The sequence below is a fragment of the Takifugu rubripes genome, chromosome 7 (assembly GCF_901000725.2).
Source record: "Takifugu rubripes chromosome 7, fTakRub1.2, whole genome shotgun sequence".
Lineage (NCBI taxonomy): Eukaryota > Metazoa > Chordata > Actinopteri > Tetraodontiformes > Tetraodontidae > Takifugu > Takifugu rubripes.
The window spans coordinates 5,787,499-5,809,984 of record NC_042291.1 but is presented as its reverse complement, the minus strand read 5'-3'; the positions used below and the strand labels follow the sequence as shown (position 1 = coordinate 5,809,984).

At 45.1% G+C, this 22,486-nt stretch overlaps 4 protein-coding genes across 12 annotated transcripts; 2 read left to right on the top strand and 2 right to left on the bottom strand.

The window, feature by feature from the left end:
* The first annotated feature begins 1,171 nt into the window (after positions 1-1,171).
* LOC101073946 (NLR family CARD domain-containing protein 3-like) lies at positions 1,172-10,364 on the top strand. 6 transcript variants are annotated; one of them, XM_029838486.1, is made up of 15 exons: positions 1,172-1,265; positions 1,518-2,288; positions 2,913-3,066; positions 3,347-3,416; positions 4,246-4,353; positions 4,646-4,753; positions 5,027-5,134; positions 5,424-5,531; positions 6,013-6,079; positions 6,336-6,552; positions 6,786-8,559; positions 8,644-8,817; positions 9,082-9,255; positions 9,346-9,392; positions 9,621-10,364. In XM_029838486.1, the coding sequence occupies exons 4-15, from the start codon at positions 3,412-3,414 to the stop codon at positions 10,145-10,147; spliced, it is 3,417 nt and encodes a 1,138-aa protein (XP_029694346.1). In that variant the 5' UTR covers positions 1,172-1,265; positions 1,518-2,288; positions 2,913-3,066; positions 3,347-3,411; the 3' UTR covers positions 10,148-10,364. The 6 variants fall into 6 exon arrangements, with proteins under 6 accessions (XP_029694346.1, XP_029694349.1, XP_029694348.1 ...); XM_029838487.1 differs by having other exon boundaries at positions 1,188-1,265; positions 1,518-1,590; XM_029838489.1 differs by lacking the exon at positions 5,027-5,134 and having other exon boundaries at positions 1,518-3,066.
* Positions 10,365-11,924: 1,560 nt separating this feature from the next.
* On the bottom strand, positions 11,925-15,917 carry LOC105416636 (uncharacterized). Its single transcript, XM_011605249.2, has 11 exons — positions 15,245-15,917; positions 14,742-15,107; positions 14,067-14,420; positions 13,637-13,990; positions 13,527-13,544; positions 13,078-13,141; positions 12,939-12,982; positions 12,678-12,828; positions 12,489-12,602; positions 12,240-12,307; positions 11,925-12,153 (listed from the first exon to the last, which is right to left on the bottom strand). Exons 1-11 carry the CDS (start codon positions 15,632-15,634, stop codon positions 12,130-12,132), a joined length of 1,947 nt encoding a protein of 648 aa, XP_011603551.2. The 5' UTR covers positions 15,635-15,917; the 3' UTR covers positions 11,925-12,129.
* A 444-nt stretch (positions 15,918-16,361) lies between these two features.
* gpatch4 (G patch domain containing 4) lies at positions 16,362-17,965 on the bottom strand. The gene has a single exon (XM_003965829.3). The coding sequence runs from the start codon at positions 17,776-17,778 to the stop codon at positions 16,696-16,698; it is 1,083 nt and encodes a 360-aa protein (XP_003965878.2). The 5' UTR covers positions 17,779-17,965; the 3' UTR covers positions 16,362-16,695.
* Positions 17,494-21,990, top strand: herpud2 (HERPUD family member 2). 4 transcript variants are annotated; one of them, XM_029838771.1, is made up of 9 exons: positions 17,494-17,605; positions 18,781-19,061; positions 19,188-19,265; positions 19,687-19,788; positions 20,244-20,428; positions 20,591-20,701; positions 20,803-21,117; positions 21,196-21,304; positions 21,397-21,990. In XM_029838771.1, the coding sequence occupies exons 2-9, from the start codon at positions 18,906-18,908 to the stop codon at positions 21,583-21,585; spliced, it is 1,245 nt and encodes a 414-aa protein (XP_029694631.1). In that variant the 5' UTR covers positions 17,494-17,605; positions 18,781-18,905; the 3' UTR covers positions 21,586-21,990. The 4 variants fall into 4 exon arrangements, with proteins under 4 accessions (XP_029694631.1, XP_029694632.1, XP_011603550.2 ...); XM_029838772.1 differs by lacking the exon at positions 17,494-17,605 and adding an exon at positions 18,115-18,234 and having other exon boundaries at positions 19,690-19,788; XM_011605248.2 differs by lacking the exon at positions 17,494-17,605 and adding an exon at positions 18,115-18,234 and having other exon boundaries at positions 20,244-20,371.
* Positions 21,991-22,486: the final 496 nt, after the last annotated feature.

The following is a 22,486-nucleotide window of genomic DNA, read 5'->3' as shown; positions in this document are numbered from 1 at the left end:
GCTCAAGTGACGTCTTTTATTGGGCTCTTATGCTTGTTGAATCTTTCCAGCTGTGAAGTGACACCAGTGTCTCCGGTACTCCAGAGGAACATGGGTGAGCTGTTTTAACCTAACGTCCACCAGAGGGCGCTGATAGCTGATACAGCAGCCTTCACAGTTGGGCTCTGGAGTTTCTCCGGTCTTCCTGAGCTGCACATGTCTTCATAACATGTATGGCCGCCTTTGTAGCTGTATGTTGACCCGCTGACCTCCGACCCTGCTGACCCTGCTCCGACCCGATGACCTCCGACCCTGCTCAACTCCTACACCAGCAGTTTGTTATAAATAATGTATTTCCATGATCTCTACCTCTCCTCTCCTCTCCCTGTCCTCCCCCTTCTCCTCTCCCTTCCTCTCCTCTCCCTTCCTCTCCTCTCCTCTCCTCTCCTCTCCTCTCCTCTCCTCTCCTCTCCTCTCCTCTCCTCTCCTCTCCCTGTCCTCCCCCTTCTCCTCTCCTCTCCTCTCCCTTCCTCTCCTCTCCTCTCCTCTCCTCTCCTCTCCTCTCCTCTCCTCTCCTCTCCTCTCCTCTCCCCTCCCCTCCTCTCCCTTCCTCTCCTCTCCTCTCCTCTCCTCTCCTCTCCTCTCCTCTCCTCTCCTCTCCTCTCCTCTCCTCTCCTCTCCTCTCCTCTCCCCTCCCCTCCCCTCCTCTCCTCTCCTCTCCTCTCCTCTCCTCTCCTCTCCTACCTATTATATCCTCTACCTGTCCTCCCCGTCTCCTCCTTCCTGTTAAAGGGGAGTTTTTCCTTGCCACTGTTGCTTGTTGGGGGTCAGGCCCTGGGATTCTGGAAAGCACCTAGAAACAATTTTGATTGTAATAGATGCTATATAAATAAAGATTGATTTGATTTTGATTTTAGAACTAACGGATCATCAGCCGCTGCTTTTGTTAAATATTAGAAGTGTGAAAACGTTTTTACTGCAACTACTCATGATGTGGCCCTTCTGTCAACCACCTGGAGGGTCTCTGAGCAGAAGCCAGCAGGTTGCTCACCCCCACCCAAACAACCCAGTCTGATATGGTACATTTAATAAAAAAAGCATGAATCATCAGGGATACTCAGTTAGTTTCATTTTTAGTGAGATGGTTTATTGGCATTTGATAAGAGCTTTTCCAACTCAGCAAACTCAAAACAGTTGGAGAGTCCAAGTCCATGGTCCCAAGGTTAGAATAATAACTCACTGGACTTTTGATTCCATACCAGGACCAACCGTCAGTGTTACAGCAGGTAAAGAAGCTTTTTCCGACTTTTACATCGGTGTTTGTATAGTTAATATTCCTGTTTCGTCTTTTAAAGAAGATATCTTGGTTGTTCTTAAAGTCAAAGTGCCGAAGACCTTCATAAATTTAGGGAAAAAATACCTCTAGTTGTAAAGTAAACAGAAAAAAGACTGGGGAATCTTCTGCGCCTTCTACAGTTGTTGCGATCACTAATGTTGCAACCCAACTTTATTTTGCTACATTTATTTAATGTACCCAGATTACGAAGGAATCTCGACCCCAACCCCCGACGGCTCTGGAGCAGCCCGGACAAAAACCGAAAGGAGGATGAGGTGAGACCATCCAGACGTCAGATTAAAGTGTTTTTCACTCTCTTAAAATCTAAGTTTTAATGTAGAAACAGGTCTGTGTTAATTGTGTTCATGTAATAGTCCGTGACGCACATAAAATTGAGTATAGGAAGTAGCATTATCAAGACACAATCCGGTGCTCAAACACGAATCATCCGGCTCGAGCCCACAGCCTCTTAGTGGGGGCCGTGGAGACCAGTACAGACGGTATTTGAGATGTAGTGGGCCGAACCTCCCGTTTGAACTGTCACAATAGTGCTGGGATGGCTGCTTACGCGACAACTTTCAGGACAAACACTCAAGCTTCTACACAGGGGCGGAGTTTTATTTACTGTGTGCACCACGTGACAGCTCATATGGGCGGGCCGACTAGGACCGTTCCAATATGTAAGTAGAAATAGGGGTAGCTGGTGTAGTGGTACAGGCCAGTATGGAGCTACCCACTCACTTTCTACCGCTTGTTCCTCCACTGAGGGTCGCGGGGGACTGGAGCCTATCCCAGCACAATGGGCGGAGGCAGGGCACACCCTGGACTGGACGCCAGTCAATCGCAGGGCTAGAATGGAGCTACCGTACATTTAAATACGCTTTGACTGCGTCCTTGTTCAGCAACCTCTTCTGTGTTTCTTTATTCTGTGGAAAATGCATCAAGTCAAAGTGCTGATGATCTTCATGCACAGGTAATAAATACATATAGTTGTAAAGTAAACACGCCTGTAATGTCTACCTATTCTAGACTCTATGTTGAATCTTGTCAAAACAACTCAGGTTGTTACAGTTTACTTTTGATTCCACACCAGAACCAAACGTCCGAGTTACAGCGGGTAAAGAAGCTTTTACAGACTTTTACGTTGGTGTTTCTGTGGTTTAATAATCCTGTTGTGGCTAATAAAGAGAACTTATCTGATACTGGCCAAAGTTGTTAAGACTCTTCAACAGTTGGGCCCTTTTCTACTTTGTTTAACTGTGAGTCTCTGAGATGATTAATATTAAACTAGAGGGTGAAATTTATCACTTATTATACTGTATGTTAAATCTGTCTAGTTGTGGTGCCAGTGGGAAAGGTTGCCACCTTTCTGAAATGAGATGGGGGGTTATTAGGAGAAAAATCACCCAAAATGAAATTTCAAAAATGTGCCTGTCAGTTTTTTTTCAGTCAATACTTTGAAAACACAAGAGGTCAGTGATTCATTTTGTGGCTCTGTATTGAGTATCTGATTTTGATACTATTATAAAGTGGTGGAATTACTAAAGTGTTTTAATTATTACTACCAGTACGGGAAAGGTGAATTGTCTGGTTTAAGTTGTCACAGACCTGACCGGTTTGTCCACGTTGGCCCCGAAGATGAAGTCTGATCCTGATCCAGGAAGTCGCTGCTGTAAACAATGTGAAAAATCAACTTTGGAATCTTTACTTTCGATTTCACCAGTCCAGCCCAACCGCCAGCGTCAAAGCAGGTAAAAAGCTCCTTCAGATTTTAACATCGGTGTTCATGTAATTAATATTACTGTTGCGTCTTTTAAAGAGAATTTGTCGGTTATTCTTAAAGTCAAAGTGCTGAAGACCTTTATAAATTCAGGAAATAGAAACTGCTAGTTGTAAAGTAAACACGACTGTAATGTCTTCCGGGGATGGTCCAGAACAAAGACTGGGGAATCTTCTGCGCCTTCTACAGTTGTTGCGATCACTAATGTTGCAGCCCAACTTTATTTTGCTACATTTATTTAATGTACCCAGATTACGAGGGAATCTCGACCCCAACCCCCGACGGCTCTGGAGCAGCCCGGACCAAAACCGAAAGGATGAGGTGAGACCATCCAGACGTCAGATTAAAGTGTTTTTCACTCTCTAAAATTTTAGTTTTAATGTAGAAACAGGTCTGTGTTAATTGTGTTCATGTAATAGTCTGTGACGCACATAAAACTGAGTATAGGAAGTAGCATTATCAAGACACAATCCGGTGCTCAAACACGAATCATCCGGCTAGAGCCCACAGCCTCTTAGTGGGGGCCGTGGAGACCAGTACAGACGGTATTTGAGATGTAGTGGGCCGAACCTCCCGTTTGAACTGTAACAATAGTGCTGGGATGGCTGCTTACACGACAACTTTCAGGACAAACACTCAAGCATCTGCACAGGGGCGGACTTTTATTTACTGTGTGCACCACGTGACCGCTCATATGGGCGGACCGACTAGGACCGTTCCAATATGAAAGTAGAAATAGGGGTAGCTGGTGTAGTGGTACAGGCCAGAATGGAGCTACATTTAAATACGCTTTGACTGCGTCCTTGTTCAGCAACCTCTTCTGTGTTTCTTTATTCTGTGGAAAATGCATCAAAAGTTCGTTTTGTAGTTTTAGATTCTGATTCTAAATCTTATCTGTCATACCTGATGCTGTTCTCTGAAGTCTACTGGCTTTTCATGTACTATTACTGCAGTTTCTCAACCTGTTGAGTAAGCCATGTTTTCAGTGTTTTCTGGACACAGACAAGAATGACATAAAAATAAACCAAAATCAATAAATAAGTGAACTGCCATGATTACCATATACACTGATCTATAGAGAGGCCTAATAAAAGGTGTATTATCTATTCATCTATCTTGCACACGGTCATTTAAAAAATGTTCCTCTCAGTTCTGATCAGAAACCAGCAGGTTCTCCTGCACCCAGTCATGTGTCCTGCAGGAGCAACAGGTCGATGGACTCACCTGTTACCTTTAAAGGGCCATATTCAGCATCCAGGTTGGTCAAAAAAGTCTGAATCCTCTATGACAGGATGTAGGAATAATAAACCTGGTAGTAATAATCATGTTACACTAAGGTTGAGTTCCTATTACATGTGTCAAATAAAGGCCACGTTAAGAAGCAAATTTTTACATTACTGTCTTGGACAAATAAGATGTAAATACTCATGAAGTAGTTCCCCAGCAGCTACCAGAGGTTCTCAGATGTTTTTGAAATAAGAATAGTTTGAGGACATTTTTATCTGCAAATGGTCATTTACCGTATTTATTTTTTTAAATGTTCCTCTCAGTTCTGATCAGAAACCAGCAGGTTATCCTGCACCGAGTCATGTGTCCTGCAGGAGCAACAGGTCGATGGACTCTCCTGTTACCTTTAAAGGCCCAGAATTACCATCCAGGTAGGTCAGAAAGAATGTCTGAACAGGAATAATCCTCTGTGACGGGGTTTAGCAATGAGAGACCTGCTATTGATAATCATGTAACACTGAGGTTGAGTTCTTAGCACATGTGTCACCTTCAGGAGCAAATATTTGAATAACTGTACCAAGACAAACACTACATTCTTGACAGCCACTGTAGGTCCAGTGATATTTTAAAGAGGGTCAGGTGTGACTTATGTGTTTTTAAATTTTTTCATGCACATATTCAATATTTTAAAATGTTCCTCTCAGTTCTGATCAGAAACCAGCAGGTTCTCCTGCACCCAGTCATGTGTCCTGCAGGAGTAACAGGTCGATGGACTCTCCTGTTACCTTTAAAGGGCCAGATTCAGCATCCAGGTTGGTCAAAGTCTGAATCCTCTATGACAGGATGTAGGTATAACAAACCCGGTAGTAATAATCATGTTACACTAAGGTTGAGTTCCTATTACATGTGTCAAATAAAGGCCACGTTGAGAAGCAAATTTTTACATTACTGTCTTGGACAAATAAGATGTAAATACTCATGAAGTAGTTCCCCAGCAGCTACCAGAGGTTCTCAGATGTTTTTGAAATAAGAATAGTTTGAGGACATTTTTATCTGCAAATGGTCATTTACCGTATTTATTTTTTTAAATGTTCCTCTCAGTTCCGATCAGAAACCAGCAGGTTATCCTGCACCGAGTCATGTGTCCTGCAGGAGCAACAGGTCGATGGACTCACCTGTTACCTTTAAAGGGCCAGATTCAGCATCCAGGTTGGTCAAAAATGTCTGAATCCTCTATGACAGGATGAAGGAATACCAGTAGTTAACCATAGTCCTGCTACCAGGGCTGAGCTCTCAAGTGTTGGGGTGTTGGAGCTGGTGTGACTGTGGTGCTCGTCTGTTGCTCCACTGTGTTTCTACAGGACCTCAGAATGGACAAATATCAATATAGCCTTTCATATTGACCTTTCACCCACAATACAGTACATACCTTTTAATTATTTCTGCCCAAACAAACACCGATAGTGTAAATACTCATGAATGTGGCCCCACGACAACCAACAATTCCTCAAGCAGAAACCAGCAGGTTCTCCTGAGTCATGTTTCCTTCAGGACAGTAGGAAGAATGAAGATTTTCAGGTGTTCAGTAGTTTTATATTTGCGTTAATGTTGAGTTGCAGCTGTAGTTTCTCTTGTCTTTATTGTATTTTGAGCTGCGTTGCACATCTAATGGATGTTTCTCTGTCCTCAGAGTTCCCCTGGACAGGTCCCACTCTTTCCCTGGAAGTGGATCAGACCCACTATCTTCCATATTTTCGGTTGGTACTGTATGAGAGCACCTGAGAAACATCACAGCAAGATCAGAATGTGGACAAACCAGTTATCTTAGACTTACTGGAAGTCAAAAATTAAACTTAAAGTGAATTAATAACAACTTTAAACATTCATGTCAACATTAAAACACGTCCAAACTGAACCAGTGGGAACTCTCAGGTTCCTACAAACCACCAGCTGCCACCAGTCAGTCTGATCCTGCTGGCAAATGAAACTCACAAGATTTTTTTCTTGTTGCAGCTTCTCAAGACGGACGTTGTTGAATTTGTGGACAAAGAATTGATTCGAATCAAGAAGACTCTGGATCCTTCAGAATGTCTGCTTGACCAGCGTGAAGATGAAGACGAAGATGAGGAGGATGAGAGCATGAGAATCTGCAGGAAAGCCTTCCAGGACATCATGCTGCAGTTCCTGAGGAGAAGACAACAGGATCATCTGGCCGACATTCTGCTGAACAGTGAGAGACCTTTAACCGTTGTGTGTAGTCAAAAGTTAACACTGAGATACAGTCACGCTCTCTTACTGCTGCTTTACCAGTGATTAAACACTGATAAAGGGGTTTAAGCCATATCTGGATTTTTTTCTAGTACCAGGTTCTGTCAAAACCTTTGACAAAACTTCTTTATTGTACAAACAAAATCCAGACATTCCTACGAGCAGATGCTTAATATCTGCCACTGCTCTTTGCAGGAACTCTTCCCACAGAGTGTCAAAATAAACTCAAGTCTTTGCTGAAGAAGAGGTTTGAACGTGTGGTTGAAGGAGATGCCAGAGGAAAGAACTCGTCCCTGGATCAGATCTATACAGACCTCTTCCACACTGAAGGAGGGACCGGAGATGTTATCTCTGAGCATGAGGTCAGACAGATAGAGTCGGCCTCCAGGAAACAAAACAAACATGAAACAAAAATCGGATGTGAAAACCTCTTTAAACCCGACTTTGGAAGACAGGAACCGATCAGGAGCGTGATGACAAAGGGAATAGCGGGTATCGGGAAAACTGTCTTCACCCAGAAGTTAGCTCTGGATTGGGCCAAAGGCAAAGTCAACCAGGACATGCAGTTCATGTTTCCAATCGCCTTTAGGGAGCTCAATTTACTAAAAGACAAAAAGTACAGCTTGATGGAACTACTGAAGCTCTTGTTTCCCGGAACCATCGAAAAAATAATCAGCGGGCTGGAAGAGTTCCGGGTCTTGTTCATATTTGACAGCCTGGACGAATTTCGACTTTCTCTGGACTTCCAAGCCCATGAGATCATCACTGATGTTACACAGTCTGCCTCTGTGGACATGTTGATGACAAATCTCATCAGGGGGAACCTGATTCCCTCAGCTCAGATCTGGATTACCAGCCGACCTGCCACAGCCAATCAGATCCCTCCTCATTATATTGACAGGATGACAGAGGTCAGAGGGTTCAATGATGAACAGAAGGACCAGTACTTCAGGAACAGGTTTAGAGATGAGGAACAAGCCAGCAGAGTCCTTTCCCACATCAAGACATCTCGAAGCATTTACATCATGTGTCACATCCCAATCTTCTGCTGGATCACTGCTAAAGTATTGGAAAATACCAGAGAGGGGAGAGAGCTGCCCAAGACCCTGACAGAGATGTACATTTACTTCTTAGAGGTTCATTTTAAATTGAAGAACCTCAAACACAATGGACAAAGTGCGGCAGCTCCAACCTGGAGTCCAGAGAGCTCAAGCATGATCATGTCTCTGGGAAAACTGGCTTTTGAGCATCTGCAGAAAGACAACCTGATCTTCTACCAGTCAGACCTGATGGAGTGTGGCATCGATATCAAAGAAGCATCGGTGTCCTCAGGAGTGCTCACGGAGATCTTCAAAGAGGAGCCACTGTCGTTCCAGGGCACAGTGTTCTGCTTCATCCATCTGAGTGTCCAAGAGTTTCTGGCTGCTCTTTATGTCCACCTGATGTTCTTTAACAGCAATGTCAATCTGCTGGCAGGAGCAAAAACTGTTTCCCTTTGGAGAAATCGTTTCCATAGCACATCCGTTTTTTATGAGAGTGCTGTGGAGATGGCCTTAAAGAATCCAAAAGGACATCTGGATCTGTTCCTTCGCTTCCTCTTGGGTCTCTCAATACCAGATAATCAGAACATCTTACAAGGCCTGGTACCACAGGGGGGAACATTGCAGACCCAGGAAATAGTTGCGTACATCAAGACAAAGATAGACGAGGGTCTATCTCAAGAGAGAAGCATCAACCTGTTTCATTGTCTAAATGAACTAAAGGATCATTCCACACTTGAGGAGATTCAGAAGTTCATCAAGTCGGGGTCTCTGGACGCCGACCTGTCTACGACTCAGTGGTCGGCTCTTTTGTTCATTTTACTCACTTCAGGAGCAGATCTGGCTGAGTTCCACTTGGATAAATACCATAACTCAGAAGACACACTTCTGAGGTTGTTACCTGTGGTCAAGGTCTCTACTGAAGCAAAGTAAGTTGAAATCATAACCACTGAATTCCATTAGAATAATCCTTTAAGTTGCCTTCTGTGTTTCCTTGTTTCCTCCTCCTTCAGGATGAGTTGCTGTAATCTGTCAGAGAAAAGCTGTGAAGTTCTGGGGCCAGTTCTCAGCTCTCACTGCTACAGTCTGACAAAGTTGGACCTGAGTAACAATAACCTGCAGGATTCAGGAGTGAAACTGCTCTGTGCAGGACTGGAGAGTCCACATTGTACTCTGGAGGTCCTCAGGTGAGCATCAGGGACTCTGTGTAGCTCACACAGCAAGTACGTATTGAAACAACCAAGATACAGGCGTTTGGTGCTGCAGTGTGTATCCTAGTGTTGTTGCATTCATGGGTAGGTGTGCTTTGCATGGCTACATTTGTGCAGCCCAGGGTCCTTTCTCACACCACATTTTAACATCTAAACTTCCTAAATTTGTCTATGAGGCAGATAGTAGGAATGTCACAGGCCTAGGGGTGACCTAACTAAGCCAGCTGTGTGTGTCTTTAGGGTCTCAGGTTGCTTGATCACAAAGAAAGGCTGCAGTAGCCTGGCCTCTGCTCTGAGATCCAACCCTGACCATCTGCTGGAGCTGGACATCAGGTACAATCACCTCGGAGATTCAGGAGTGCGGCTGCTGACGGCCCGTTTGGAGGATCCCACCTGTGCACTGAACACACTCAAGTATGCCGAAACAAGTGCTTGACTTTTTGATGTGTAGCATTTTATTTCAGAATCCTTTAAATGTTTTTGTGAACCCCACTGTCTTCACAGGGCGGACTGTAGTGCATCAAAGTATCTAAAACCTGGCCTTCGGAAATGTAAGAGTCTTTTTCTTTTAGTTACTCAGGTACTGCCCCGGTTTCTGGCTGCCACTGTCTGGATATGAAATGCTGCGATGTAGGGCCAGATGAAGTTGAACACCAGCCTTCTGACTGGCTTTGAATATTGGTCCATGTATTGCTAAGAACCTAAACAAAGGGAGTCAGCATGAGAATCGTCAAAAATGAAAGAACAGTTTCTCATTTCTGTCTGATTTTCTCCATCAGATGCCGTTCACATTGGGCTTGACCCAGACACAGCAAACAAAAAGCTCATGCTGTCCAACTACAACGAAACAGTGTCAGTGGGGAAAGAGAAGCAAACATGTCCTGATTCTCCAGTGAGATTTGACTACTGGAAGCAAGTGCTGTCCACTGATGGTTTAACTGGTCGCAGTTATTGGGAGGTGGAGTGGAAAGGGCAGGTTTATATTGCTGTGGCATACAAAACAATCAAACGGCGGGGAGATGGTAAAGACTGCTGTCTTGGACAGAACGATAAGTCCTGGAGTTTGAGTTGTTCTGATAAGGAATACTCTTTTCTGCATGCTAACAACAAAACGTCCATCTCTAAAGCCCCTTCAGACAGAGTTGGTGTGTATCTGGACTGGCCTGCTGGTATTTTGTCTTTCTACAGGGTGAGCCATAATAAGCTGGACCACCTCCACACGCTCCGCACCACTTTCACAGAACCCCTCTACCCAGCATTCAGGGTCGGGCTAGATCCGCCAAACTCCTCTGTGACTTTGTGTTAGATACAGAATATATTCATTTGAACTGAACTGACTGTTCACCACATTAGCTCACCAATAATCTAACGTTTGTTCAGTAGATAAAGCCACTCACCCTGATGTATATATCACCATTCATGTCACTGGAACATCCATTCTGACCTAAACCATCAGGTACCGGCGTGAGACCATGGTGGACATCTAAAAAATTCAGTCGTTTATCAAGAATGATCAAAAACCTTCCGAAAGATGTAAATAGAGGGATGCAGACAAGTCCCCCATCAGAAGTGTCAACATCAATGCCCAATGGCTGGTAGATCTGACGGCAATCATCCTGAGCAAATATGAAGATCAGCCCAGGCCCAGGTCCAGGTCCAGGCCCAGGTCCAGGTCCACACCTACTGAGCAAAGGGGTTGACTGCCTTCCACAAAGGTCTGGCAGCATAAAGGAAGCAGCTGTGAAGGAATAGGGTGATCCCTCCTGATCCCAAAGGTTCCGGAGAAGCCATAACCCCATCCAACAACAGGCCGACGCCCTGCCTCAGTACAGTCCTTCGTTAGAGCCAACGTGGTGTTGGATTGCAGTACCTCTCGTGTGTCACTGCCAATCCGCGTGTTCTTTAAATGAAGACTTCAAGTAAACAAATGTCAATTTCAAAATGTATTTAGCAAACAGATGTATTTAGCAAACAATCAATTCAAGATACAAATATTACAGAGCTCTGGGCCAGTTCATAACCCTAGCAACAACAAAGTCAATTGTCAGGGCATGAAGTCTGACGACCTAACTATCCCTTGGCCCAGTTTATATAGAAAGACATATATAATTATTGATGCTAATTCAGTCCAATCCAGTCCTTCTTCTTGGGTGACTTCATCTTCTTCTTCCTGCCTCATTTGGTGTTGGTGCAGTCCTTCTCCATTGTCTTCTCAGATGGCCAGGCCAGAGGTCTTATTCCTGTTCAGGAACTTATCAATCACCAGTAAATTATGCTGTCATATTTTACGATGAGGGTCTACCATTTCCTGTCCGGCTGGCTCCAACTGTCTGACCAGTATTCATGTCAAAGAAGGGTCAACCGACTTACCTATGTGTATTCCTACTAAAGAGTATATAGTATTCCTAACTTCTAAACTAACTGTAACATAAAACAAAAACATATAGTATAACGCATGCTAATAAGATAAAAAATGCTAACAAGATAAACTAATTCTCTTCAGTGGCTCATTAGTGAAGGGAGCAAAGAAAGGACCAAAGCAGCAGCTGCTGCCGGAGCAGAGAGCAGTTGCTTGAGACTGTTGGAAGTGGGAACTTTTATTTTTTTACACTTTAATGCACGTCTGATGTTGCAACTCTATGTTGATTAAACTTCCAGGTTAAAAAAAACATTTATTTGTTTTGTAAATCTAATAACTTCCAATATCTGGACTGGGGAGCGTCTGACCAGTTTTGGTTGGTTAAAAAAACTATTAATCAAAGAAATTGAACTATTGACTAACACAGCTAAGTAATACTATTTTTTCTCTTTTATAGGCAGTGTTGTATAGCGTCAGCCACTTTATCGCATTTATAAAGGAAATACACATATTATTGTTTTTACTCAGCACTTCAGTATCTTAATCTGAACCACTGCATTTAACAACATATAAAATTCATAATGTTTTGAGTTGAATGACTTTCTTCATTGAATCACCATTTAAAAAACTTCCAACAAATTACACAAAATGAAATGTTTTTTAACACAAATCACATTTTCATATAATTTTCATATTTGACCATTCACACGTCTAATAAAAGTATAGTTCCAACAAAAGTATGTGTTTGTTTTTATTACAGCTGGTCTTTCTCATCCTTTCCCTTACACAACATGCTTTAGCTCAAATAACCAACAGCACTTGGAGGAAATGTCTCCCAGCAGTTTGTTTTCAGTGTATACATTTGTTATGCCGAGTATGAAAATGAAGGCTGAAGCTGTTTGAGCGACGTCTGGACAGTCGGTGCGTCCTCAGAATATGGCCGACTTCATGAACTGAAAAGAAAAAACATAACAATGAACCTTTTATTTTCAGTAAAATTGATGCAGATCCCTGAATTGATTTGCTTTTTTAAAGGTACCTGCTTAAATGAGAAGGTGGCCACTTGGCAGTCACAGGGCAAATTCTGGAGATGTGCCTGGAAACGAGCTGAGACGGGAGGAGAATATTCAGTCGTTGAAGTATAAATGCTCTCAAATGAAGCCAAAGCTTGTAACACCACAACAATTACAATTATAAAAGACAACCAGCCAGCTAGCAGCGAGTGTCTGGCACGACTTAACCGAGGGCCCTGCTTGATTGGGAGCTAGCGTTCTGCATATTAGCTGACCTTTGAGGACCTGAAGTTTTGCAAGAACTGCCATGTACTCGTCATATCCGATCCCGTCTCCGGTTTGAAACTCGTTCCACAAAGCTCTGAAGGTTTCATCGTCCAAATCAAATTCTATAAGACAAAGAAAGAAATGAGCTCTTCAAGCATATAAAACAGCTCTGCCCTGAGTGGCAGTCTTGTTGTTACCGCGAGAAGAAATGGCCTTTTTCAGCTGGGTCTGCGTGACCGAGGGGGGAGTCCTGCTCTCGTAACTTTCCACATACTCCCTCCTGACCACAGACACAAAGTGCTCCAATTTGAAGACCTCCATCAAATCCAGATCTCCAGATTTGTCTGCCTGAAAAGGTCCGGTTACCAGAAATAACCCAAACCAAACCTTTAATCATAGAGCTGCTAGTTGACCAGCAAACCATCACATTATCATGCAAAGCCATTTGCAAAGGATACATCCATAAGAGTCAGCAGGAGGCGCCCCGTCTTCAGGCTCAGGGCTAAATTTGGGAGAATAATTCAAACCTTAACAAACCTCTCCTAATTTTTTTTTTTTTAAATAGTGCCGTTCAATTCAGTGAAAAATATAACAAACATTTGCCATGAACGCTATAGCCCCCAGCATTCAGCCTAGCCAGAAGACCTTCAGCGTTTAGCATCTAATTGGAAACAAAGACAAATATATTAGACCAATATCTATAGAAAGATAAAAACCCACAGCTTTCAGCTACTTTAAATCACAACAAAAAGGGGGCAATATATATAGATAGTTAGCTTAGATCTTCTGCCATTATGCGTAGCATCTTTAGCAACATCCACTACCACAGTTCTATTTATGTCAGCTCATTGTTAATACTGGTTGTGTATTAGTAAAACTAACAAAATAACAAAAAGGAAATGGTTTCAATTGTTCACCCTCTTGCATGAATGTTTGGCCACACTAATCATGAAAAAACCCCAACAACTTCTTTGTGATTGTGCGCTAACCCTGAGTATGTGTCACATTTTGAGCCATTTAACAGCATACAGTTAAACTTGATTTACCTCAGGCTTGCTGTCTTCCTGTGAAAGCAAAGAAAACAGATGCAAACAATGAGGCTGAATTATCCAACTCATCCCCTATTTCCTCTGTTCATTAACAATGAATTACTGACTGTTGCGCATGTGTCCTCAGGGAAAGCGTCACAGTGCAGCTCATCTGGCCAGGAAACCCCGAAGCTGGCCATCAAGCCCTCGCAGCCCTGCTTGGCCCCCTCACAGAGTGCCCTGCAGGGCCGCTGAATGCCCCCCTCCACGCACCGGGGAACGTAGACCATGCACAAGAAGAGGCGGATGTCCTCGGAGCACACAGTCTGCACGATCCCGTTGAAGAAGGACATCTTCATCATCGCTTCTCTTTGACTTGTGTGCCCGAGCAGATTTGGGGTGATAGTCTGGTTGTAGGGCAGACCCTGGCACAGCGGCACGGTGATGGGCTCGCAGATCTGCCCGCTGATGCCCACGCCGTACTGGAGCCAGACAAAAGTACAGGTCAGTCAAGGTCAAAGCAGGTGAATTTTTGAACTGGCCATCCAACAGACTCACGTCTTTGCAGGTCTCTGTGCTAAAGGCTTCACAGCGGAGGGAGTCCGGCCACTGGAAGCCAAACCTCTTCATCAGCGGTTCACAGCTCGACCTGACCTGCTCGCAGAGCAGTCTGCAGGGAGGTTTAGGCTTTCCTGACACGCACTTCGGAGTGTAGGCAGAACAAAGGAAAGTTCTCAGATGAGCGGAGCAGTCCACCTTGATCAGTGGGACAAACTGGTGCATTTGAAGGCCAGCCTCCTCTTGAGTCCTGTGGCCCAGGATGTTGGGCAGGATGGTCTCGGTGTACGGCAGGTCATTGCAGAGGGAGAGAGTGATCGGCTGACAGGTCGCAGGGGGCGCTGCATTCTTCCACTGGAAGGAAACAAACAATCCTGACTGTTTTATTCAAAAGGGGATTCATCTGCAGGAGAGGTCGGCATGTGTGCTCATCTAGGAGCCTGTGAGATATTTTACAATAGAAACGCTTCTACTGCCTCAGCAGATCACAAATATATCTGGAATAGCTTGAGGATTAGGACAAAGACCACCCGGCCCTGAATTCCACTGATCAAGTCTGATCTACAAGTGTCCATCTGATGGAACAAAGGTCCAAAGTCCAGCATTTTACCTGCTGGAAGCTTTAGAGGCTCCCCAGGGAGCCTGCATTGACTCAGGTTCTTGCCTCAGACTTACGTAATCGCAGGATTCTGTGGTGAACGCTTCACAGCGGAGACCTTGTGGCCACTGGAAACCAAACTGTTTCAGGAGCGGCTCGCAGCCAGACCGGGCTCTTTCACAAAGTGTTCTGCAGGGAGGTCGAGGTTTCCCCAACACGCACTCCGGCGTGTAGACCGAGCAGAGAAAAGGCTTCATGTCAGGGGAGCACCCCGCGTGTATGAGCGGCGCAAACGTGTGCACCTCCAGGGAAGCATCGTCTTGATTTTTGTGGCCCAGGATGTTGGGCAGGATGGTGTGGGTGTAGGGCAGGTCTTTGCAGAAAGGAATGGTGATCGCCTGGCACAATACTACGGGTTCTGGCGTGACAGGAACCTCGTGACCCTGGATTTCCAGAAACATTAAACAGCTTTATCAGTTTTTACATCAGCACATCAATTTAAAAAAAACTCAATTTCCTGCCATTGTTTCACCCCAAACACTTGAAACGAGGCTAGAACCGTTTGTCGTGTCATTCCCACCTGGGCACAGTTGGACTCTGGTAAAGCTTCACAGCGGAGCCTCGTGGGCCAGTACAGGCGCTTCGCCCTGAAGGCAGCTGTGCAGTCAGTCTTGACCCTTTCACAGAGAGCCCGGCAAGGCTTCTTCCGGCTGTCGCTGTCCGAGCCACACTCGGGGACGGCGGTTCGGCACATGAGGGTGGCGATGCCTGGCGAGCAGTTACTCTCCACCATCTGCCCGATCTGCTGTAGACTGTAGCCCAGAGCCCCACTGGGATAGGGGGAGGTGGTGTATCCCATACCTTGACAAAAGCTGGCTGTGAAGGGCTTGCAGTTGTCCCTCTTAGCGGTACTGCTGTGTACCCGCTGGGACAGCAGCGAGCCCAGAAGCACCAGAACCAAACTCTTCATGGCTGTGGGTGAGCTCTGACACTACCTGAGCTGTTTACCAAAAGTTTGAGATGTTGGAGGAGGAGGAGGCGGAGGAGGAGTTTACACAAAAGAAAGCACTGATTTAGGATCAATGGAAAGGTCGCGCATCTACAAGAAGCTGAACAGCAAGCAGGAGCCAAACTGGTCTCAGAGCAGCCGTCGTATTCTGAGAAATTTAAGTTGTTATTATCAAGACATCTGGTTGTTATTAGGCCTGCTCTGTGGGAGCGCGTTACATAAACAGACTTATGGTGGAAAGTTTCTCCTTGGAAACGGAGTTAAGAAAACCCAAGTGTTGCCTCCAAAACTGAGTCCCTGTCTGCACAAAGTTGAGGCAAAATTGGTTTAATGTTTAACTTTTATTCACTCCAACAGTAACAGCAGAGGGGCGAGCAGTTGGAACTGTATATCTGTAGAAGTCAAAGTTCAGTCACCACTCAGCTTTAATATCTCTGCAAAACAGAGGTACTTTTTAGTATTCATAATATTTAAAGTGTGTACAAATCATCAAAAGACATGAAATCACTGTTCAAATTGTTCAGTATTTTAAGATCCCTTTATTATACTGTTTTTAAATTGGTAAAAATTAGGTTAGGAAAATCTAAATGGTAAAAGAAAGTGAGATTAAAAGGTTTGTACATCAAACCTCTTTGAGATATTGGTCATAAATCAACCATCAAATAATATTTCTCATTTTACAAAAAAATGCTTTTCATTATCGCACTTTTATTTAAAAGGAAAAATTCTAAAAAACTCATTTTAAAGTGTGTGCCTCAAGTAGTCAATAGCAGTCAATTCAATACCATTAATAGTAACCTTTGTATCATTTAACATTTAATTATTTAAAATGAGTTCATTTGATCATTAAAAAGGCATCACTTTTATTTCGAGCACCTTCGATTCTGTAGGAGTTGATTATAAATTAAATGACAGTGAAGCAGCTGAGCTTCCACAGAGACAATGAGGTCTATTTAATAAATATATGAATGTCAGGCACCGAAGTGCAACAACCCATATAAAATAACACTTGTCCAAAACATTTACTGAAGAAAGTCCCTCCTCCTCATCGTCACGCTGTGCTCGTTACTTTTTTTTTTTTTACTCTTTTTCTTCTTCATGTTGGTGGCACAGTCCTGCACCAGCTCTGAGTGGGTGGACTCCCTTTCTTTCGTCTCTAACTCACTGGGTTCTTTGGAGGATATCTTTTTCTTTGTTTTCCTCTCGGGTGCCAGAGGCTTTTCTCCTTCGAACTGCTCTGCATCAGCGTTCTTCTTTTTACGTTTCTTTGTTGTTTCAACACAAGCCTCACCCTCCTCAGCAGAAACACACATCTTATCTTCACATTTCCGTTTCTTCTTTTTTGAGCTAATATCTGCATCGGTACTTCCAGTCACCTCACTCTTCTCACAGACACCTTTCTCTTTGACCACTTTGCTTATGGAGTCTTCATCGGTCTCCTCCTCCCTGACAGCCGACTGAAGATCTGGGGTGGCACAAGAAGGCGAAGGCGACTCTTTCTTCTTGCCATATTTAGCCATAAACTCTGCCTCCTGCTGCTCAAGCCTGGCTAATTTGGCACTCATGGTCAATCCATACCGTGCCCCCTTGTGTGCTGTACGTCCTCCACAGGCCGATATTAAATCAGCATCAGAGAGGTTGGTGGTAGTGGACAGATCCAGTTTGTGTTCCTGCTCTTCTTCTGAGCTACTGCTGCCATCTGGAGGAGACTTTGGCTCTGGGTGCTCTTGACCAGACAACAGCGTGGCTGACTTTACAAAACATCCGTAAAGTTTATCTTTTGTAAACGAAGCTTTCAGTGGCTTTTTATTGGAGACCATCCCACCCTCTTCATCGGAGTCCAGATTCTTCTTTAGCTGAACACCGTTCTGATCAGTCTCCACCTGCAGACTGGACGACGCCTTATTGAAGACATGATCCCACCAATGGAAGGTAAACTTGTCCCCTTCGTTGTGACCAACGCCGGCTTTATCGGATTTCACTTTCACTTTGATCGCTTCAGATATGCCATTCTCAGCTCGTCCCAGTCCTTTTCCATGTTTCCATCCATGACATAGCAGTTGCTTCTCTGCAAACGTCAACCCCCGACTTTTGCCTTCTGCCATCGTTACTTTTAGAGACCTTTAGTTGTAAAATTCCTGATTGGCAAAAACGCAAGTTAAAAAAATGAATCGCCACTGACCATGTGGCTTTAACAGATGGCTCTCACACCGGAAGAACTTCTTCTTCGTTAACGTTTAATGGTAGTTGGCAAACCGTGTTACTGGAGCATTACCGCCGCCAAATGGACTGGAGTGACGAACTAGCGAAAGGGCTAACAAACAAAATACGAATGAAAACCTTTATGTATTTTAATCTAAACAAGTCTCCAATAAGACCATAATAACAACCATATTACGCTCCAATGCTAGCAAGAATAACTGAGGCCTCACAATACAGCGTTTCCGCTCTGCTGTGCTTTTGTGACGAGTTAGTGACGTATTTCCGATCCCACTTCCTATAACAACAAAACATTCGAATCTAATTGGGACGCAAAAAAGACAATACATCACAGTAAAAAGGTAATTAAAACGTTGGTCTCAACATCAGTATTACATCGTCTTACGCCGGTCGACGGTATAAGTGCGCTGTCACCCCGAAAACTGTTTGTTAAACGACGTTGATCGCTAGCTTTAGCAGAGCTAGCGATCTGTGCTAACCTTTGGGACGGGTCAAAATACCATCAACAAAGCTGCTGACCTACAGCAAAAAATAAATCTGCTAGATTACTGGAAATATAGATATAAATAGAACTATAAATCTGTTTGTATTGCTGGAGTTGAGTTGTCAGGTTTGGTGGGCGTTCGGGATTTTGACGTTGTGGTTACTGTTTTTAATAGTTCAGGTAGCGGATGGTGTTGACATCTTTGTCTGTTACCTTAATTTCCGCCAACGACGCTGTTCTTGTAGTTAATGTACTGTAGTTTTGATGTTTGTCTTTGACTGCTAGGTTTACACCTAAGTCAGATATTAAATAAATGCTATGATAAATAATTTAAATACACCGAATGGGTGCGGTCGTGTTTCACATTTGAGCTTGTCTTTTCATTTTATTTTGCCATTTTCAGGTCTGTCGCCACAGATGAGCCAGGTAGTCCTGTAGAGGGGGAACCACATACCCCGAACACTCAACCAAGAATGGAAAAGATCTGAGGAAAGGTCAAAGCTCCCCCTCTTGTAGGCTCACCAGTTAATGGGAACCATGGACCCCGGGGCACTCGATAGTCCCGTGATCGTGGTCATTAAAGCCCCCAACCAGAACTATGAAGACCAGACCATCAACTGCTTCCTCGACTGGACGGTGGAGAGGCTGAAGAATCACATCTCTATCGTCTACCCGAGCAAGCCGGCAAGTCGTTAAACTGGATTATCTCTGTTCTGACTCCTGAAGTTTAAGTTCAGTTTCTTATTTTGTGGGGAATTTTAACCTGAACAACATTGGTGTAATTCTCTCGCATGCTGCTCTGTGCTGCAGCGGTCCAAAGATCAGCGGCTGGTCTACTCAGGGAGGCTTCTGCAGGACCACCTGCAGCTCAGAGATGTGCTGAGGAAGGTGAGAAAGTCAAATGATCAATCAGGTTTTGGCCTAATGAATTCACATGTAAGTTCTGATTCCTGACTGAAAAATATCAGTGTGTCATTAAGTTGGTAAACATTTTATTCCCGCATAGGGACGTAAGTTGTGACAAACTAGGGAAACACTGTCCGCAAAGAACACACTGACATCCATTTCTCATGTGAGGCTATGAGAGAAATGACAAACTATCCCTGGAAACATTAAACATCAGCAGGAATTCCTGTTTATCCTCTTAGGTGTGTGTGTGTTAGTGTTTTTGGGGGACACAAAAGCTGACTTAACCCGGTTCACCAACAAAGGTCTAGCTCTGTGTCGCTGTTCTGGTGTTTTCCGTGCTAATCCTCTCTGCTCTGGCGTGTTACTGCATCTCCTCCTCATCCTCATCTTCCTTCTGCAGCAGGATGAGTACCACATGATGCACCTGGTGTGTAAACCTCAAAGCCCCCCAGCCTCACCTTTGCCTGGAAGCTCGTCTACGGCAAACTCTCCTGGAGCCAGTGTGAGTAATCAAGCGTGTGTGTGTGTGTGTGTGTGTGAGAGAGAGAGAGAGAGATCTTTGTTGTTTGGGATTACAAAGGCTTGAATGAGTGAAGAGCGTTCATGCTGACTCAGATGTTTAGAGAGGCGCTGCACCCTGATGCCAGTTAATGTACACAGACGCTGTAGTTGAGCTACTGTTGACGTCTGTTATTGTCATTAGAACCATGAACATTTGTTGAAAAGGTCCAATTATGATGCCGAAGGACATCCGGTGAAGGTAAAGTTTGACAAACTTGGACTTTTACTTGAATGTTTTCGGGAACAGACTGAGATGATTGTTTGAACAGGCAGAACAGGGGCAATGCTGGTGGGGGGGCACCTCAAACACCCCCTGTTGTTTTTGTTTGAGTTACCTGCCGACCGTCGCAGATCGTCAGGTTGCTTCTGTAATGACGTCATATCTCCAACCATCAGAGTTCAGACGCTGACGGACCCCACTCACATACCAGTACGCTGAACCAGCCCGGCCAGCCAGCCTCCTCCTCCTCCTCCTCCTCCTCCTCCTCCTCCTCTCCCGTCACAGAAGGCGAAGACGGACCGAGGTATCGAGGCAACACCCCCCTTTTCAACCCTCAGGCACCCCCTGGAGTCCCCCAGTGGTAATACTGATGTTTTATAACCCTGCCCATGACGTCACTGCAGCGTTTCTGTGTATTCTCTTGTGTGTTGGGGTGGTGAGGTTGAGCTCTATCAGTCCCACTGCTGAGTATTTGCTGTTCCGCCGGACACGCATCACAAACAGGAAGTACTTCCTCCCACAGGCCAGGCGGAGCCCAGGTCCCTCTACAAGGCGGCGTCCCGGCCCCCCTGTACGTGCCCCTGCAGATGTTGTGGTGGCAGCAAATGTACGCCCGTCACTATTACATGCAATAGTAAGTTCCAGGAGTCCGTTTCAGGGGTTCTCCCGTCTGCTGATTTTCACATCATCCACTAAAATCCATCCTCGTCTTTCTTCTTCATCTTCTCTGTCCAGTCAAGCAGCTGTCGCCGCGTCACAGCCTCTCAGCGCCGCCCCTCCCGCCTCCGCCTCCTCGCCCACCCATCAACCAGACCCTCCCAACGAAGGTGTGCAGCCCAATCCGGACCCTCTGCCACAGAACCAGCCGGCCGACCGCGTCCAGATGAACGCTCAGGGCGGCGCCGCGCTAAACGATGACGAGCTGAACCGCGATTGGCTGGACTGGCTTTATACCGTGTCCCGCGCCGGTGTCCTGCTCAGCATCGTCTACTTCTACTCGTCCTTCAGTCGCTTCGTCATGGTGGTCGGAGCCATGCTGTTGGTTTACCTGTGAGTGTTGCCATAGCAACGCCTCTGACAGGCGCCTGCCAGTGTAAGATGGAGACGACGTGTGTGTTCTTCTTGCAGCCACCAGGCCGGTTGGTTTCCCTTCAGAGCGGATCTGCAGAACCTCAGAGGAGAACCAGGCAGAGCTCCACAGGAAGATGCGGGAGGACACCAGGACATGCATGAAATGGTGCGTGTGGATGTCAGGCGCTGATTCGGCCTTTGTCCAACTTCTGATGAAATTGTAAATTCTCCTTAACTGCCACCATCTCCTCACGCCAGGAACGTCTGATGGACGAAGGCATGGAGGAAGATGAGGGGGGGGAGGAAGGTGGAGCTGAGGAGCAGCCCCAGGTAGCTGCTGATGATGCTGCCGTCCCTGAGCTCAGCTTTGTCACCATGGTGTGGTCCTTCGTCAGCACCTTCTTCACCTCCCTCATCCCAGAAGGACGCCCCCACCAGGCGAACTAGGCAAGCCGACCCTGCTCCCGGGAATCCCTGCTCCTCCGGCAGTAGCGTCACAAAACAGAAGCGTCACAAATCACCTTAATCTTTACGTGTCAACCCTCCTGTGGTGCGCGCGGACCTGTGTTGGGAGCAGGTCTGCAGGGGGGTGAACTTAAATATAACGCCACGGTAACGGGTGTCGAGGGAGCTGTCTTCCATGTGATGAGGTCACACCTTTGAGGAAGGAAGAATCTGAGCGGGGAGCGTTTGCAAAGAGAATCACCTGAGTCTGCACCTGAGGAACGTGAGACTTTGCAGCTGGATCATATTTTTTTTCCCACCTTATTTACATGTGTAAATATGTGGATCTTTAATTTCTTAATATCTGCCTTCTTTTTTTTTTTAAATAAAAAATCTTGCTGCTGTGGTTGTCATTGTCTCAGTCGTAATTCTCCGGATGGCCAACAGGTGGCAGCAGTCCCACTTGTTAACGCTGTTGTAGTCTTCTTTGGACAGAGGTGATCAAAGTTTTATATTAGGATGTTTTTTTTAATTAAACAAAGCTGCAGACTAGAAATGTTATATGGTGGAGCATTTAACAACCAGTGTTTGGAATCTCTTATCTCTTCTGGTGCTTTATAGGAGACATTTTTAAAGGTGAGCCAATCCTGATAAATTCATGGTGAAGGTGCCAGTCGGGCCTGAGTCCTGCGTTTGCATTGAAAATGTTCATGTCTTTGTTAAAAGCGGCCCTAAATGCGTTAATATCCTCTCCGGGCTCCCATCTCCTGACATGCACGAATGATGTTAGCATCACTGCATTCAACCATTTTAACGATGCTACCATTCAATTTGACCCAAGTCCGCATTTAATTTTCTCCACTGGCATCTCCATGCTAACATTATCAGTCCGGTATCGTGATTC